This window comes from Oncorhynchus clarkii, chromosome 16 (genome assembly GCF_045791955.1).
Source record: "Oncorhynchus clarkii lewisi isolate Uvic-CL-2024 chromosome 16, UVic_Ocla_1.0, whole genome shotgun sequence".
Lineage (NCBI taxonomy): Eukaryota > Metazoa > Chordata > Actinopteri > Salmoniformes > Salmonidae > Oncorhynchus > Oncorhynchus clarkii.
Window position 1 is genome coordinate 75,943,042 of NC_092162.1, and position 17,664 is coordinate 75,960,705.

General features: G+C 50.8%; 1 protein-coding gene across 1 annotated transcript in view; it reads right to left on the reverse strand.

Moving 5' to 3' along the window:
* LOC139369020 (constitutive coactivator of PPAR-gamma-like protein 2) overlaps nucleotides 1-17,664 on the reverse strand; it is an 87,709-nt gene that overhangs the window by 44,454 nt on the left and 25,591 nt on the right. Inside the window, exons 7-8 of the mRNA XM_071108601.1 lie at nucleotides 12,783-13,024; nucleotides 9,985-10,225 (exon numbers count right to left, since the gene is read on the reverse strand). Of these exons, the coding sequence (XP_070964702.1) occupies nucleotides 9,985-10,225; nucleotides 12,783-13,024 (483 nt within the window). The remainder of the gene's footprint in view (nucleotides 1-9,984; nucleotides 10,226-12,782; nucleotides 13,025-17,664) is intronic.

Here is a 17,664-nt window from a genome sequence, read left to right on the forward strand (position 1 = left end):
GTATGTTAGTTAGCTACGCTGTCCTTATGAACCACATAGCATATCATTACAGCAGTATGTGCTGGTATGTTAGCTATGCTGTCCTTATGAACCACACAGCATATCATTACAGCAGTATGTACTGGTATGTTAGTTAGCTACGCTGTCCTTATGAACCACATAGCATATCATTATAGAAGTATGTACTGGTATGTTAGCTACGCTGTCCTTATGAACCACATAGCATATCATTACAGCAGTATGTACTGGTATGTTAGTTAGCTACGCTGTCCTTATGAACCACATAGCATATCATTACAGCAGTATGTACTGGTATGTTAGCTACACTGTCCTTATGAACCACATAGCATATCATTACAGCAGTATGTACTGGTATGTTAGTTAGCTATGCTGTCCTTATGAACCACATAGCATATCATTACAGCAGTATGTACTGGTATGTTAGTTAGCTACGCTGTCCTTACGAACCACATAGCATATCATTACAGCAGTATGTACCGGTATGTTAGTTAGCTACGCTGTCCTTATGAACCACATAGCATATCATTACAGCAGTATGTACTGGTATGTTAGCTACACTGTCCTTATGAACCACATAGCATATCATTACAGCAGTATGTACTGGTATGTTAGTTAGCTATGCTGTCCTTATGAACCACATAGCATATCATTACAGCAGTATGTACTGGTATGTTAGCTACACTGTCCTTATGAACCACATAGCATATCATTACAGCAGTATGTACTGGTATGTTAGTTAGCTACGCTGTCCTTATGAACCACATAGCATATCATTACAGCAGTATGTACTGGTATGTTAGCTACGCTGTCCTTATGAACCACATAGCATATCATTACAGCAGTATGTACTGGTATGTTAGTTAGCTACGCTGTCCTTATGAACTACATAGCATATCATTACAGCAGTATGTACTGGTATGTTAGCTACACTGTCCTTATGAACCACATAGCATATCATTACAGCAGTATGTACTGGTATGTTAGTTAGCTACGCTGTCCTTACGAACCACATAGCATATCATTACAGCAGTATGTACCGGTATGTTAGTTAGCTACGCTGTCCTTATGAACCACATAGCATATCATTACAGCAGTATGTACTGGTATGTTAGCTACACTGTCCTTATGAACCACATAGCATATCATTACAGCAGTATGTACTGGTATGTTAGTTAGCTATGCTGTCCTTATGAACCACATAGCATATCATTACAGCAGTATGTACTGGTATGTTAGCTACACTGTCCTTATGAACCACATAGCATATCATTACAGCAGTATGTACTGGTATGTTAGTTAGCTATGCTGTCCTTATGAACCACATAGCATATCATTATAGAAGTATGTACTGGTATGTTAGTTAGCTACCTAAGTAACGTAAGTTGGCGGCTAATACATTAAAACAGCATCTCCAGATGACACTAGGGAGAGGAGCCACCTCCAGATGGCACTAGGGAGAGGAGCCACCTCCAGATGACACCCATCATACTCCCCATAATAGCAGTTACCCTCTCCTCTAGGTCCCTGCGTAGTTCAGATAGATTATCTTGCAGCCCCATCCCACCGTTCCCCACAGACCCGGTACTCTCCTGGACTGTATACTGCTGACAGAAAACCTGAATCTGGGCTTTCCCTAGATCCCACCGATTTAGAGACTCAAACTCCCCTTTCAGCTGCTCCCACCTCTCCCAAAAGGCCTGGGAGCAAAACGTGGCATCTGGCTTTATGTTGAATTTCCTATAGGAAGTCTGCCAGGGCCCTGGTGAAACAGAGCTGAGCCAATAGGAAGTATCCCAGGGCCCTGGTGAAACAGAGCTAAGCCAATAGGAAGTCTCCCAGGGCCCTGGTGAAACAGAGCTGAGCCAATAGGAAGTCTCCCAGGGCCCTGGTGAAACAGAGCTGAGCCAATAGGAAGTCTCCCAGGGCCCTGGTGAAACAGAGCTGAGCCAATAGGAAGTCTCCCAGGGCCCTGGTAAAACAGAGCTGAGCCAATAGGAAGTCTCCCAGGGCCCTGGTGAAACAGAGCTGAGCCAATAGGAAGTCTCCCAGGGCCCTGGTGAAACAGAGCTGAGCCAATAGGAAGTCTCCCAGGGCCTGGTGAAACAGAACTGAGCCAATAGGAAGTCTCCCAGGGCCCTGGTGAAACAGAACTGAGCCAATAGGAAGTCTCCCAGGGCCCTGGTGAAACAGAGCTGAGCCAATAGGAAGTCTCCCAGGGCCCTGGTGAAACAGAACTGAGCCAATAGGAAGTCTCCCAGGGCCCTGGTGAAACAGAACTGAGTCAATAGGAAGTCTCCCAGGGCCCTGGTGAAACAGAACTGAGGTAATATGAAGCCTCCCAGGACCCTGGTGAAACAGAGCTGAGCCAATACGAAGTCTCCCAGGGCCGTGGTGAAACAGAGCTGAGCCAATAGGAAGTCTCCCAGGGCCCTGGTGAAACAGAGCTGAGCCAATAGGAAGTCTCCCAGGGCCCTGGTAAAACAGAGCTGAGCCAATAGGAAGTCTCCCAGGGCCCTGGTGAAACAGAGCTGAGCCAATAGGAAGTCTCCCAGGGCCCTGGTGAAACAGAGCTGAGCCAATAGGAAGTCTCCCAGGGCCTGGTGAAACAGAACTGAGCCAATAGGAAGTCTCCCAGGGCCCTGGTGAAACAGAACTGAGCCAATAGGAAGTCTCCCAGGGCCCTGGTGAAACAGAGCTGAGCCAATAGGAAGTCTCCCAGGGCCCTGGTGAAACAGAACTGAGCCAATAGGAAGTCTCCCAGGGCCCTGGTGAAACAGAACTGAGTCAATAGGAAGTCTCCCAGGGCCCTGGTGAAACAGAACTGAGGTAATATGAAGCCTCCCAGGACCCTGGTGAAACAGAGCTGAGCCAATACGAAGTCTCCCAGGGCCGTGGTGAAACAGAGCTGAGCCAATAGGAAGTCTCCCAGGGCCCTGGTGAAACAGAGCTGAGCCAATAGGAAGTCTCCCAGGGCCCTGGTGAAACAGAGCTGAGCCAATAGGAAGTCTCCCAGGGCCTGGTGAAACAGAACTGAGCCAATAGGAAGTCTCCCAGGGCCCTGGTGAAACAGAGCTGAGCCAATATGAAGCCTCCCAGGGCCCTGGTGAAACAGAACTGAGCCAATAGGAAGTCTCCCAGGGCCCTGGTGAAACAGAGCTGAGCCAATATGAAGCCTCCCAGGGCCCTGGTGAAACAGAACTGAGCCAATAGGAAGTCTCCCAGGGCCCTGGTGAAACAGAACTGAGCCAATAGGAAGTCTCCCAGGGCCGTGGTGAAACAGAGCTGAGCCAAAAGGAAGTCTCCCAGGGCCCTGGTGAAACAGAGCTGAGCAAATAGGAAGACTCCCAGGGCCCTGGTGAAACAGAGCTGAGCCAATAGGAAGTCTCCCGTGGCCCTGGTGAAACAGAGCTGAGCCAATAGGAAGTCTCCCGTGGCCCTGGTGAAACAGAGCTGAGCCAATGGGAAGTCTCCCAGGGCCCTGGTAAAACAGAACTGTGCCATGGAAACAGGATGGTCTGAAAACCCAAAGGAGAATGGAGGCCCTCACTAGCCTATTGCTCTCATTCTTCTGTATAGATATGATCCAAACGAGCTGCGCTCACCATACCCACAACCACCTTCACCCACGTATACGGCTTTGAGGTAGGATACTTAGTTCTCCATGTGTCACCTAGACAGAACTGATTCAGAACATCGTTCAACAACCCTGCTGAGCCCAAATGCAGCTCCTCAGTATTCCTGTCTTTAGTAAAGTCAATGACACAGTACCACCCCCCCAACACAGGCACCTCGTCCAGGGCTGTGGCATCAGTATTCCTGTCTTTAGTAAAGTCAATGACACAGTACCACCCCCCCCAACACAGGCACCTCGTCCACCTTGTCGCCCCCCTCCCCCATACTTCTCCCCTGATCAGGGCTTCCTCCCCAATTACAGGATATTTCACACTCTTTTTGCCACTTTTCTTCTCCCCCATCTTCTGTTTGGCTCCCTCAGGTCCCGCCAGCATGTTTACCGTTCCCCACAGACCCGGTACTCACCTCCTCCTCAGGTCCCACCAGCATGCTTACCTTTCCCCACAGACCCGGTACTCACCTCCTCCTCAGGTCCCGCCAGCATGCTTACCGTTCCCCACAGACCCGGTACTCACCTCCTCCTCAGGCCCGCCAGCATGCTTACCTTTCCCCACAGACCCGGTACTCACCTCCTCCTCAGGCCCGCCAGCATGCTTACCTTTCCCCACAGACCCGGTACTCACCTCCTCCTCAGGCCCGCCAGCATGCTTACCTTTCCCCACAGACCCGGTACTCACCTCCTCCTCAGGCCCGCCAGCATGCTTACCTTTCCCCACAGACCCGGTACTCACCTCCTCCTCAGGCCCGCCAGCATGCTTACCGTTCCCCACAGACCCGGTACTCACCTCCTCCTCAGGCCCGCCAGCATGCTTACCGTTCCCCACAGACCCGGTACTCACCTCCTCCTCAGGCCCGCCAGCATGCTTACCTTTCCCCACAGACCCGGTACTCACCTCCTCCTCAGGCCCGCCAGCATGCTTACCTTTCCCCACAGACCCGGTACTCACCTCCTCCTCAGGCCCCGCCAGCATGCTTACCTTTCCCCACAGACCCGGTACTCACCTCCTCCTCAGGCCCGCCAGCATGCTTACCTTTCCCCACAGACCCGGTACTCACCTCCTCCTCAGGCCCGCCAGCATGCTTACCGTTCCCCACAGACCCGGTACTCACCTCCTCCTCAGGCCCGCCAGCATGCTTACCGTTCCCCACAGACCCGGTACTCACCTCCTCCTCAGGCCCGCCAGCATGCTTACCTTTCCCCACAGACCCGGTACTCACCTCCTCCTCAGGCCCGCCAGCATGCTTACCTTTCCCCACAGACCCGGTACTCACCTCCTCCTCAGGCCCCGCCAGCATGCTTACCTTTCCCCACAGACACGGTACTCACCTCCTCCACTGGAGTCTCGGTTACTACAGCAACCTACCTCTGGTCATTCAGCCCAGCTTTAACCCGTCCACTAGCTCCCTCCCTCATCCTTCTGTCTCAACCAGGCTCTGTCCTCTAAGCCGGGACCCCCCAACAGTAGCCTGCCCCCAAAACGAGCTAACGGCAGGTTGCCCTTGTCTCTCTGGGCATGCAAACTGCATTAAGGAGAAGTCCTCCTGTTTTATAGGCCAAGTATAAGTAGCGTATATGCGGCCAAGACAAAGGTAAACGTGGTCAGAGCCTGAAATAACTGTATACAATACAATCGAGGTGAGGGTGTTGGAAACGCTTTTGGCAATTAATCTGCTTCTGTGCTGTGGGTGGCACAGTGGGCTCTTTTTAAAGGATTGCCCGATCTCTTAGAGTCCCTGGGATCCAGGTGGACAGCCAGTCACTGGGACGACCTGGGATCCAGGTGGACAGGGGTGGTCTGCCAGTCACTGGGACGAATTGGGATCCAGCTGGACAGGGGTGGTCTGCCAGTCACTGGGACGACCTGGGACCCAGCTGGACAGGGGTGGCCTGCCAGTCACTGGGACGACCTGGGATCCAGCTGGACAGGGATGGCCTGCCAGTCACTGGGATGACCTGGGATCCAGCTGGACAGGGATGGTCTGCCAGTCACTGGGATGACCTGGGATTCAGCTGGACAGGGATGGCCTGCCAGTCACTGGGATGACCTGGGATCCAGCTGGACAGGGGTGGTCTGCCAGTCACTGGGATGACCTGGGATCCAGCTGGACAGGGGTGGTCTGCCAGTCACTGGGACGACCTGGGATCCAGCTGGACAGGGATGGCCTGCCAGTCACTGGGATGACCTGGGATCCAGATGGACAGGGATGGCCTGCCAGTCACTGGGATGACCTGGGATCCAGCTGGACAGGGATGGTCTGCCAGTCACTGGGATGACAACCCAAATTGGGATGGGGGGAGCATTTAGCGGGTGGAATAGTTGAGAACAATTGGAGCTTTACTCAGTAGCAGTGCAAATGGTCCCGCTATATGGACACTCAATCAGTATGGTACCTTCTAATGGTTTACAAACATATAATATGATCAACAGAATTGAAAACTGTATCACATTATGGTAAATGGTGAAAAAATATAGCCAGTTAAAATTGTAATGGCTTAGCAGATATTAAGAAAAGACAGTCAGTATTTACCTGGCTAAAAGAGATGGAAAATAATATCTATTATTGCCAGGAAACTCATTAAATTATTTTAAAAATAATTGTTTGGGAAAATGACTGGGGGGGGGGGGGTAAAATATGAGCAAAGAAACTCAAAAGGGGTGATGACATCTTTGATCCGAATGTGCAAATTGTTCAGACAGAGCTGGAAGTTAGACGGACAGAGGAATTTATAACGGACTATTTCCAACATAATATACAGTGCATTCGGAAGTATTCAGACCCCTTCACTTTTTTCACATTTTGTTACAGCATTAATATAAAATGTATGGAATCATTTTTTCACCCCTCAATCTACACACCAGATAATGACAGACAAAACAGGTCAAACAAAAGTGTTAATGTAAATAAAATAAAAAATAGAAATACCTTATATACAGTTGAAGTCGGAAGTTTACATACACTTAGGTGGAATCATTCAAATTAGTTTTTCATTCACTTAGTGGGACTATCATTTGTTTTTCAACAGGACAATGACCCAAAACACACCTCCAGGCTGTGTAAGGGCTATTTGACCAAGATGGAGAGTGATGGAGTGCTGCATCAGATGACCTGGCCTCCACAATCACCGGACCTCAACCCAATTGAGATGGTTAAGGATGAGTTGGACAGCAGAGTGAAGGAAAAGCAGCATATTTGGGAACTCCTTCAAGACTGTTGGAAAAGCATTCCAGGTGAAGCTGGTTGAGAGAATGTCAAGAGTGTGCAAAGCTGTCATCAAGGCAAAGGGTGGCTATTTGAAGAATCTCAAATATAAAATATATTTTTATTTGTCAAACACTTTTTTTGTTATTACATGATTTGATATGTGTTATTTCATAGTTGATGTTTTCACTATTATTCTACAATGTCAAAAATGTAATGAAGAGAAACCCTTGAATGAGTAGGTGTGTCCAAACCTTTGACTGGTACTGTAGGAATTCAGACCCTTTGCTATGAGACTTGAAATTGAGCTCAGGTGCATCCTGTTTCCATTGATCATCCTTGAGATGTTTCTACAACTTAATTGGAGTCCACCTGTGGTAAATTCAATTGATTGGACATGATTTGGAAAGGCACACACCTGTCTATATAAGGTCCCACAGTTGACAGTGTATGTCAGAGCAACAACCAAGCCATGAGGTCAAAATAATTGTCCGTAGAGCTCGGAGACAGGATTGTGTCGAGGCACCGATCTGGGGAAGGGGACCAACATTTCTGCAGCATTGAAGGTCAAGAACACAGTGGCCTCCATCATTCTTAAATGGAAGAAGTTTGGAACCACCAAGACTCTTCCTAGAGCTGGCCGTCTGGCAATTGGGGGAGAAGAACCTTGGTCAGGGAGGTGACCAAGAACCCGATGGTCACTCTGACAGCTCCAGAGTTCCTCTGTGGAGATGGGAGAATCTTCCAGAAGGACAACCATCTCTGCAGCACTCCACCAATCAGGCCTTTATGGTAGAGTGACCAGACAGAAGCCAGTCCTCAGTAAAAGGCACATGACAGTCCACTTGGAGTATCCAAAAGGCACCTAAAGGACTCTCAGACCATAAGAAACAAGATTCTCTGGTCTGATGAAACCAAGATTGAAGTCTTTGGCCTGAATACCAAGCATCACGTCTGGAGGAAACCTGCCACCATTCCTACGGTGAAGCATGGTGGTGGCAGCATCATGCTGTGGGGGTGTTTTTCAGCAGCAGGGACTGGGAGACTAGTCAGGATCGAGGGAAAGATGAACTGAGCAAAGTACAGAGAGATCCTTGATGAAAGCACTTAGGACCTCAGACTGAGGGCGAAGGTTCACCTTCTAACAGGACAATGACCTTAAACACACAGCCAAGACAACGAAGGAGTGGCTTCGGGACAAGTCTCTGAATGCCCTTGAATGGCCCAGCCAGAGCCTGGAGTTCAAACCGACTGATCGTCTCTAGAGAGACCTGAAAATAGCTGTGTAGCGATGCTCCCCATCCAACCTGACAGACCTTGAGAGGATCTGCAGAGAAGAATGGGAGAAATTCCCAAATACAGGTGTGCTAAGCTTGTACTGTCATACCCAAGTAGACTCAAGGCTGTAATCGTTGCCAAAGGTGCTTCAACAAAATGCTGGGTAAAGGGTCTGAATACTTATGGAAATATGATATTTCAGTTTATTTAATATACATTTGCAAAAATGTTTTTAAAAAAAACAGTTTCTGATTTGTCATTATGGGGTATTGTGTTGAGGGAAAAAAATGTAATCAATTTTAGAATAAGGGTGTAATGAAATTTGGAAAAAGTTGAGGGGTCTGAATACTTTCAGCATGCACTGTATCTACACGTACGGTCACAAGACACAGGCCTCCTTATTGTCCCTAGAATTTCTAAGCTGGAGGCAGGGCTGTCTCCTACAAAGCTACATTTTTATGAAATGGTCTGCCTATCCATGTGAGAGACTCAAGTCTCCTGCTGTCTCTGCCTGGCCGGCTCCCCTCTCTCCACTGGGATTCTCTGCCTCTGACCCTATCATGAGGGCTGAGTCATTGGCTTACGAGTGCTCTTCCATGCCGTCCCTAGGAGGGGTGCATCACAGCTTGCCAGGCTTTTTCCCCTGCTATTCTCTACTTGAATGGGTTGAGTCATTGATGTGATCTTCCTGTCCGGTCTTGCTCCCCTCTGGCTCGAGCAGTGGAGATCATCGTGGGCTATACTTGGCCTTGTCTCAGGGTAGTAAGTTGGTGGTCTGTGCTTTGGCAAAGTGGGTGGGTTTATATCCTGCCTGATTGGCCCTGTCCGGGGGTAACTTTGGACAAGGCCACAGCATCCCGAACCCCTGTCTCAGTCTCCAGTATCTATGCTGCTATAGTCTATGTGCCAGGGGTCAGTCTGTTCTATCTGGTGTCCTGTGTGATCCTCATTCTCTCATCCCTCAGTCCTCTGTGTTTCCATGGTCAGTATGTGGTATATCTGTGGATACATCAGTCCTCTGTGTCTGTTACCTTGGTCAGTATGTGGTATATCTGTGGATACATCAGTCCTCTGTGTCTGTTACCTTGGTCAGTATGTGGTATATCTGTGGATACATCAGTCCTCTGTGTCTGTTACCTTGGTCAGTATGTGGTATATCTGTGGATACATCAGTCCTGTGTTACCTTGGTCAGTATGTGGTATATCTGTGGACACATCAGTCCTCTGTGTTACCTTGGTCAGTATGTGGTATATCTGTGGATACATCAGTCCTCTGTGTCTGTTACCTTGGTTAGTATGTGGTATATCTGTGGACACATCAGTCCTCTGTGTCTGTTACCTTGGTCAGTATGTGGTATATCTGTGGATACATCAGTCCTCTGTGTCTGTTACCTTGGTCAGTATGTGGTATATCTGTGGATACATCAGTCCTGTGTTACCTTGGTCAGTATGTGGTATATCTGTGGACACATCAGTCCTCTGTGTTACCTTGGTCAGTATGTGGTATATCTGTGGATACATCAGTCCTCTGTGTCTGTTACCTTGGTTAGTATGTGGTATATCTGTGGACACATCAGTCCTCTGTGTTACCTTGGTCAGTATGTGGTATATCTGTGGATACATCAGTCCTCTGTGTTACCTTGGTCAGTATGTGGTATATCTGTGGACACATCAGTCCTCTGTGTCTGTTACCTTGGTCAGTATGTGGTATATCTGTGGACACATCAGTCCTCTGTGTCTGTTACCTTGGTCAGTATGTGGTATATCTGTGGACACATCAGTCCTCTGTGTCTGTTACCTTGGTCAGTATGTGGTATATCTGTGGATACATCAGTCCTCTGTGTCTGTTACCTTGGTCAGTATGTGGTATATCTCTGGATACATTAGTCCTCTGCGATGTCTGTGTTCTGCTACTCTCAACACCTCAGCGCTGACTTGAGGCAGAGGGGGCGTGGTTATGTCCATGTGACTCCGCGTCGCCATTGACAACAGCGATGGAATGTTGGACCCGCTCCCGGTACCGTGGGAACCATCCCCTCCACTCCCCCGGCCGGACGGATCGTCCCACCCGGAGGACTTGTCTGTCAGATGGCTGAAAGAGTGAAAAGAGTGAGAGGAAAGGGTTAGTGAGGGGGGAGAGAGAACGGGTTAGTGAGGGGGGAGAGAGGGAGAGAACGGGTTAGTGAGGGGGGAGAGAACGGGTTAGTGAGGGGGGAGAGAGGGAGAGAACGGGTTAGTGAGGGGGGAGAGAGGGAGAGAATGGGTTAGTGAGGGGAGAGAGAGGGAGAGAACGGGTTAGTGAGGGGGGAGAGAGGGAGAGAACGGGTTAGTGAGGGGGGAGAGAGGAGGAGAGAACGGGTTAGTGAGAGGGGAGAGAGGAGGAGAGAACGGGTTAGTGAGGGGGGAGAGAGGAGGAGAGAATGGGTTAGTGAGGGGGGAGAGAGGAGGAGAGAATGGGTTAGTGAGGTGGGAGAGAGGAGGAGAGAATGGGTTAGTGAGAGGGGAGAGAGGAGGAGAGAACGGGTTAGTGAGGGGGGAGAGAGGAGGAGAGAACGGGTTAGTGAGGGGGGAGAGAAGAGAGGGTTAGTGGGGTGGGAGAGAGTTGGTGCTAACTAAGACTAAAACAATGTTATAGTAACAGTAGCAACGTCACAGCACACAGACCTTCATGAATAACCTATGAGGTGTGTGTGTGTGTGTAATGTGTGTGTGGGGGGGGCAACCGCAGGGTGCATGTGACTAGTGCACCAACGTTACCATCTGAAAATGAGGCAAAGGACTGATCTACCATTCACTAGATGAGGCCCTTCACTACATCCTCCGGAATGACAAGATGTTTCTGCTGGGTGACTTCAACACTAGGGTGGGACTGAACAACAGGATATGGAGTCAGAGTGCTGGGTGACTTCAACACTAGGGTGGGACTGAACAACAGGATATGGAGTCAGAGTGCTGGGTGACTTCAACACTAGGGTGGGACTGAACAACAGGATATGGAGTCAGAGTGCTGGGTGACTTCAACACTAGGGTGGGACTGAACAACAGGATATGGAGTCAGAGTGCTGGGTGACTTCAACACTAGGGTGGGACTGAACAACAGGATATGGAGTCAGAGTGCTGGGTGACTTCAACACTAGGGTGGGACTGAACAACAGGATATGGAGTCAGAGTGCTGGGTGACTTCAACACTAGGGTGGGACTGAACAACAGGATATGGAGTCAGAGTGCTGGGTGACTTCAACACTAGGGTGGGACTGAACAACAGGATATGGAGTCAGAGTGCTGGGTGACTTCAACACTAGAGTGGGACTGAACAACAGGATATGGAGCGGAGTGGTGGGTGACTTCAACACTAGGGTGGGACTGAACAACAGGATATGGAGTCAGAGTGCTGGGTGACTTCAACACTAGAGTGGGACTGAACAACAGGATATGGAGCGGAGTGCTGGGTAGGCATGGTGTTGGCCAGGTCAATGAGAACGGAATGAGACTGCTAACTCTGTGCTGATCATGATCTCAGTGCCACTGGCACCTTGTTCCAGCTGAAGAACAAATATAAAACATCATAGATGCCCCCACGCTCCAAACACAGGCCCCTGATTGACTACATCATAGATGCCCCCACGCTCCAAACACAGGCCCCTGATTGACTACATCATAGATGCCCCCACGCTCCAAACACAGGCCCCTGATTGACTACATCATAGATGCCCCCACGCTCCAAACACTGGAACCTGATTGACTACGTCATAGATGCCCCCACGCTCCAAACACGGGCCCCTGATTGACTACATCATAGATGCCCCCACGCTCCAAACACGGGCCCCTGATTGACTACATCATGGATGCTCCCACGCTCCAAACACTGGAACCTGATTGACTACGTCACAGTGAGACGTTCCGACACTAATGACGTCCTGCTGACACGTGACACGAGGGTTACTGAATGCTGGACATATCACGGTGTGGTACTTGCTAAACTCCAGGTGAGAATACGTCCAGCTACATCTTGACCAGCGGTCTGTAGGGGGGGCCAGCTACATCTTGGCCAGCGGTCTGTAGGTGGGGCCAGCTACATCTTGGCCAGCGGTCTGTAGGGGGAGCCAGCTACATCTTGGCCAGCGGTCTGTAGGGGGGGCCAGCTACATCTTGGCCAGCGGTCAGTAGGGGGGGCCAGCTACATCTTGGCCAGCGGTCTGTAGGGGGGGCCAGCTACATCTTGGCCAGCGGTCTGTAGGGGGGGCCAGCTACATCTTGGCCAGCGCTCTGTAGGGGGGGCAGATGAAGCTCTACAAGTACCAGCTAAAAACGTTGCTGAAGAAGTGCAACATCAAACCCACAGACCTTGAGGACGCTGCTGCCAACCGTTCCACCTGGTGGTAGCTCTGCCTGAGCGGTGTACAGAGGTGGGAGGAGGAGAGGAGCACAGAGACAGCGACCATGCCTGCCCCCACCAACACAGACTGTACATACCCCACCTGAAATAAAGTTTGTGGATCTTGGACCAAGTAACCAAATTATTCAGTTAACTCAGAAGTAGAAGTCATCATCGGATACAATGGACTACCATAAGCAACAGGTATGTGTGTGTAACAGGTGTGTGTGTGTAACAGGTGTGTGTGTGTGTGTAAGTGTAACAGGTGTCTTACTGGCTGCTGTCGTTTGGTTCGTCTCCATCGGAGGAAGACGATGGCGAGTGGGAGGGGCCAGAGGGAGCGGACGTGTGGTGATTCGTTAATCTACTTCCTCCCTGGTCATATGGAGCCGACCAATCCATGTAGCCCATTGTCCCAGACAGCGAATCATTGCAGTCCGGCAGGGGGGCCAGGTTCTGGAACAGAGAGGCGTGGCCTGGTCCACACGGAGCATTCGGATAGGGTGGATTTACCCCCTGGGGAGGAAACACACCGGTTGTGTCTCAAAATGCATACTATCGTACTCCACACTCATGCTCCAAGTACATTCTCCCACAACCTTCTCTTCAGTACGTTCTTGTGAGGACGATAGTGTGGAGAACACATAAAACATGATATTAGAGCAGCACTCCTACTGAATTACCTTCACGCTGAGCAGCACTCCCCCTACTGTATTACCTCACGCTGAGCAGCACTCCCCCTACTGTATTACCTTCACGCTGAGCAGCACTCCCCCTACTGTATTACCTCACGCTGAGCAGCACTCCCCCTACTGTATTACCTCACGCTGAGCAGCACTCCCCCTACTGTATTACCTTCACGCTGAGCAGCACTCCCCCTACTGTATTACCTTCACGCTGAGCAGCACTCCCCCTACTGTATTACCTCACGCTGAGCAGCACTCCCCTCTGTTGTATTACCTCACGCTGAGCAGCACTCCCCCTACTGTATTGCTGAGCAGCATTCCCCCTACTGTATTACCTCACGCTGAGCAGCATTCCCCCTACTGTATTACCTCACGCTGAGCAGCATTCCCCCTACTGTATTACCTTCACGCTGAGCAGCACTCCCCCTACTGTATTACCTTCACGCTGAGCAGCACTCCCCCTACTGTATTACCTCACGCTGAGCAGCACTCCCCTCTGTTGTATTACCTCACGCTGAGCAGCATTCCCCCTACTGTATTACCTCACGCTGAGCAGCACTCCCCTCTGTTGTATTACCTCACGCTGAGCAGCACTCCCCCTACTGTATTGCTGAGCAGCATTCCCCCTACTGTATTACCTCACGCTGAGCAGCATTCCCCCTACTGTATTACCTTCACGCTGAGCAGCACTCCCCCTACTGCATTACCTTCACGCTGAGCAGCACTCCCCCCTACTGTATTACCTCACGCTGAGCAGCACTCCCCCTACTGTATTACCTTCACGCTGAGCAGCACTCCCCCTACTGTATTACCTTCACGCTGAGCAGCACTTCCCCTACTGTATTACCTCACGCTGAGCAGCACTCCCCTCTGTTGTATTACCTCACGCTGAGCAGCATTCCCCCTACTGTATTACCTCACGCTGAGCAGCACTCCCCCTACTGTATTGCTGAGCAGCATTCCCCCTACTGTATTACCTCACGCTGAGCAGCACTCCCCTCTACTGTATTAACACACGCTGAGCAGCATTCCCCCTACTGTATTGCTTAGCAGCATTCCCCCTACTGTATTACCTCACGCTGAGCAGCACTCCCCTCTACTGTATTACCTCATCACTCCCCCTACTGTATTACCTCACACTGAGCAGCATTCCCCCTACTGTATTACCTCACGCTGAGCAGCACTCCCCCTACTGTATTACCTCACGCTGAGCAGCACTCCCCTACTGTATTACCTCAGCACTCCCTCTACTGTATTACCTCACGCTGAGCAGCACTCGCCCCTACTGTATTACCTCACGCTGAGCAGCACTCCCCCTACTGTATTACCTTCACGCTGAGCAGCACTCCCCCTACTGTATTACCTTCACGCTGAGCAGCACTTCCCCTACTGTATTACCTCACGCTGAGCAGCACTCCCCTCTGTTGTATTACCTCACGCTGAGCAGCATTCCCCCTACTGTATTACCTCACGCTGAGCAGCACTCCCCTCTGTTGTATTACCTCACGCTGAGCAGCACTCCCCCTACTGTATTGCTGAGCAGCATTCCCCCTACTGTATTACCTCACGCTGAGCAGCACTCCCCTCTGTTGTATTACCTCACGCTGAGCAGCATTCCCCCTACTGTATTACCTCACGCTGAGCAGCACTCCCCTCTGTTGTATTACCTCACGCTGAGCAGCACTCCCCCTACTGTATTGCTGAGCAGCATTCCCCCAACTGTATTACCTCACGCTGAGCAGCACTCCCCTCTACTGTATTACCTCACGCTGAGCAGCACTCCCATTACTGTATTAACACACGCTGAGCAGCATTCCCCCTACTGTATTGCTTAGCAGCATTCCCCCTACTGTATTACCTCACGCTGAGCAGCACTCCCCTCTACTGTATTACCTCATCACTCCCCCTACTGTATTACCTCACACTGAGCAGCATTCCCCCTACTGTATTACCTCACGCTGAGCAGCACTCCCCCTACTGTATTACCTCACGCTGAGCAGCACTCCCCTACTGTATTACCTCAGCACTCCCTCTACTGTATTACCTCACGCTGAGCAGCACTCGCCCCTACTGTATTACCTCGTGCTGAGCAGCACTCCCCTCTACTGTATTACCTCCCGCTGAGCAGCACTCCCCCTACCGTATCTTCTCACACTGAGCAGCATTCCCCCCTACAATTACCTCCCGCTGAGCAGCATTCCCCCTACTGTATTGCTAAGCAGCATTCCCCCTACTGTATTACCTCACGCTGAGCAGCACTCCCCCTACTGTATTGCTGAGCAGCATTCCCCCTACTGTATTACCTCACGCTGAGCAGCACTCCCCCCTACTGTATTACCTCACACTGAGCAGCACTCCCCCTACTGTATTACCTCAGCACTCGCCCCTACTGTATTACCTCATGCTGAGCAGCACTCCCCTCTACTGTATTACCTCCCGCTGAGCAGCACTCCCCCTACTGTATTACCTCAGCACTCCCCCTACTATATTACCTCAGCACTCCCCCTACTGTATTACCTCACACTGAGCAGCACTCCCCCTACTGTATCACCTCACACTGAGCAGCACTCCCCCTACTATATCACCTCACACTGAGCAGCACTCCCCCTACTGTATTACCTCACGCTGAGCAGCACTCTACCTACTGTATTACCTCAGCACTCCCTCTAATGTATTACCTCACACTGAGCAGCAATCCCCCTACTGTATTACCTCATGCTGAGCAGCACTCCCCCTACTGTATTACCGCACGCTGAGCAGCACTCCCCCTACTGTATTACCTCAGCACTCCCCCTACTGTATTACCTCAGCACTCCCCCTACTGTATTATCTCACGATGAGCAGCACTCCCCCTACTGTATTACCTCACACTGAGCAGCACTCCTACTGTATTACCTCAGCACTCCCCCTACTGTATTACCTCAGCACTCCCCCTACTGTATTACCTCAGCACTCCCCCTACTGTATTACCTCATGCTGCACCTCCCCCTACTGTATTACCTCAGCACTCCCCCTACTGTATTACCTCACGCTGAGCAGCACTCCCCCTACTGTATTACCTCACGCTGAGCAGCACTCCCCCTACTGTATTACCTCACACTGACCATCACTCCCCTACTGTTTTACCTCACGCTGAGCAGCACTCCCCCTACTGTATTACCTCACACTGAGCAGCACTCCTACTGTATTACCTCAGCACTCCCCCTACTGTATTACCTCAGCACTCCCCCTACTGTATTACCTCAGCACTCCCCCTACTGTATTACCTCATGCTGCACCTCCCCCTACTGTATTACCTCAGCACTCCCCCTACTGTATTACCTCACGCTGAGCAGCACTCCCTCTACTGTATTACCTCACGCAGAGCAGCACTCCCCCTACTGTATTACCTCACGCGGAGCAGCACTCCCCCTACTGTATTACCTCACGCTGAGCAGCACTCCCCCTACTGTATTACCTCACGCTGAGCAGCACTCCCTACTGTATTACCTCACGCTGAGCAGCACTCCCCAGACTGTATTACCTCACGCTGAGCAGCACTCCCCCTACTATTACCTCACGCTGAGCAGCACTCCCCCTACTGTATTACCTCACGCTGAGCAGCACTCCCTACTGTATTACCTCACGCTGAGCAGCACTCCCCAGACTGTATTACCTCACGCTGAGCAGCACTCCCCAGACTGTATTACCTCACGCTGAGCAGCACTCCCCCCTACTGTATTACCTCAGCACTCCCCACTACTGTATTACCTCACGCTGAGCAGCACTCCCCCTACTGTATTACCACACGCTGAGCAGCACTCCCCCTACTGTATTACCTCACGCTGAGCAGCACTCCCCTCTACTGTATTACCTCACGCTGAACAGCACTCCCCTCTACTGTATTACCTCACACTGAGCAGCACTCCCCCTACTGTATTACCTCACGCTGAGCAGCACTCCCCCTACTGTATTACCTCAGCACTCCCCCTACTGTATTACCTCAGCACTCCCCCTACTATATTACCTCAGCACTCCCCCTACTGTATTACCTCAGCACTCCCCCTACTGTATTACCTCACGCTGAGCAGCACTCCCCCTACTGTATTACCTCAGCACTCCCCCTACTGTATTACCTCAGCACTCCCCCTACTGTATTACCTCAGCACTCCCCCTACTGTATTACCTCATGCTGCACCTCCCCCTACTGTATTACCTCAGCACTCCCCCTACTGTATTACCTCTCGCTGAGCAGCACTCCCCCTACTGTATTACCTCACGCTGAGCAGCACTCCCCTCTACTGTATTACCTCACGCTGAGCAGCACTCCCCCTACTGTATTACCTCAGCACTCCCCCTACCGTATTATCTCACGCTGAGCAGCACTCCCCCTACTGTATTACCTCAGCACTCCCCCTACTGTATTACCTCACGCTGAGCAGCACTCCTACTGTATTACCTCAACTCTCCCCCTACTGTATTACCTCAGCA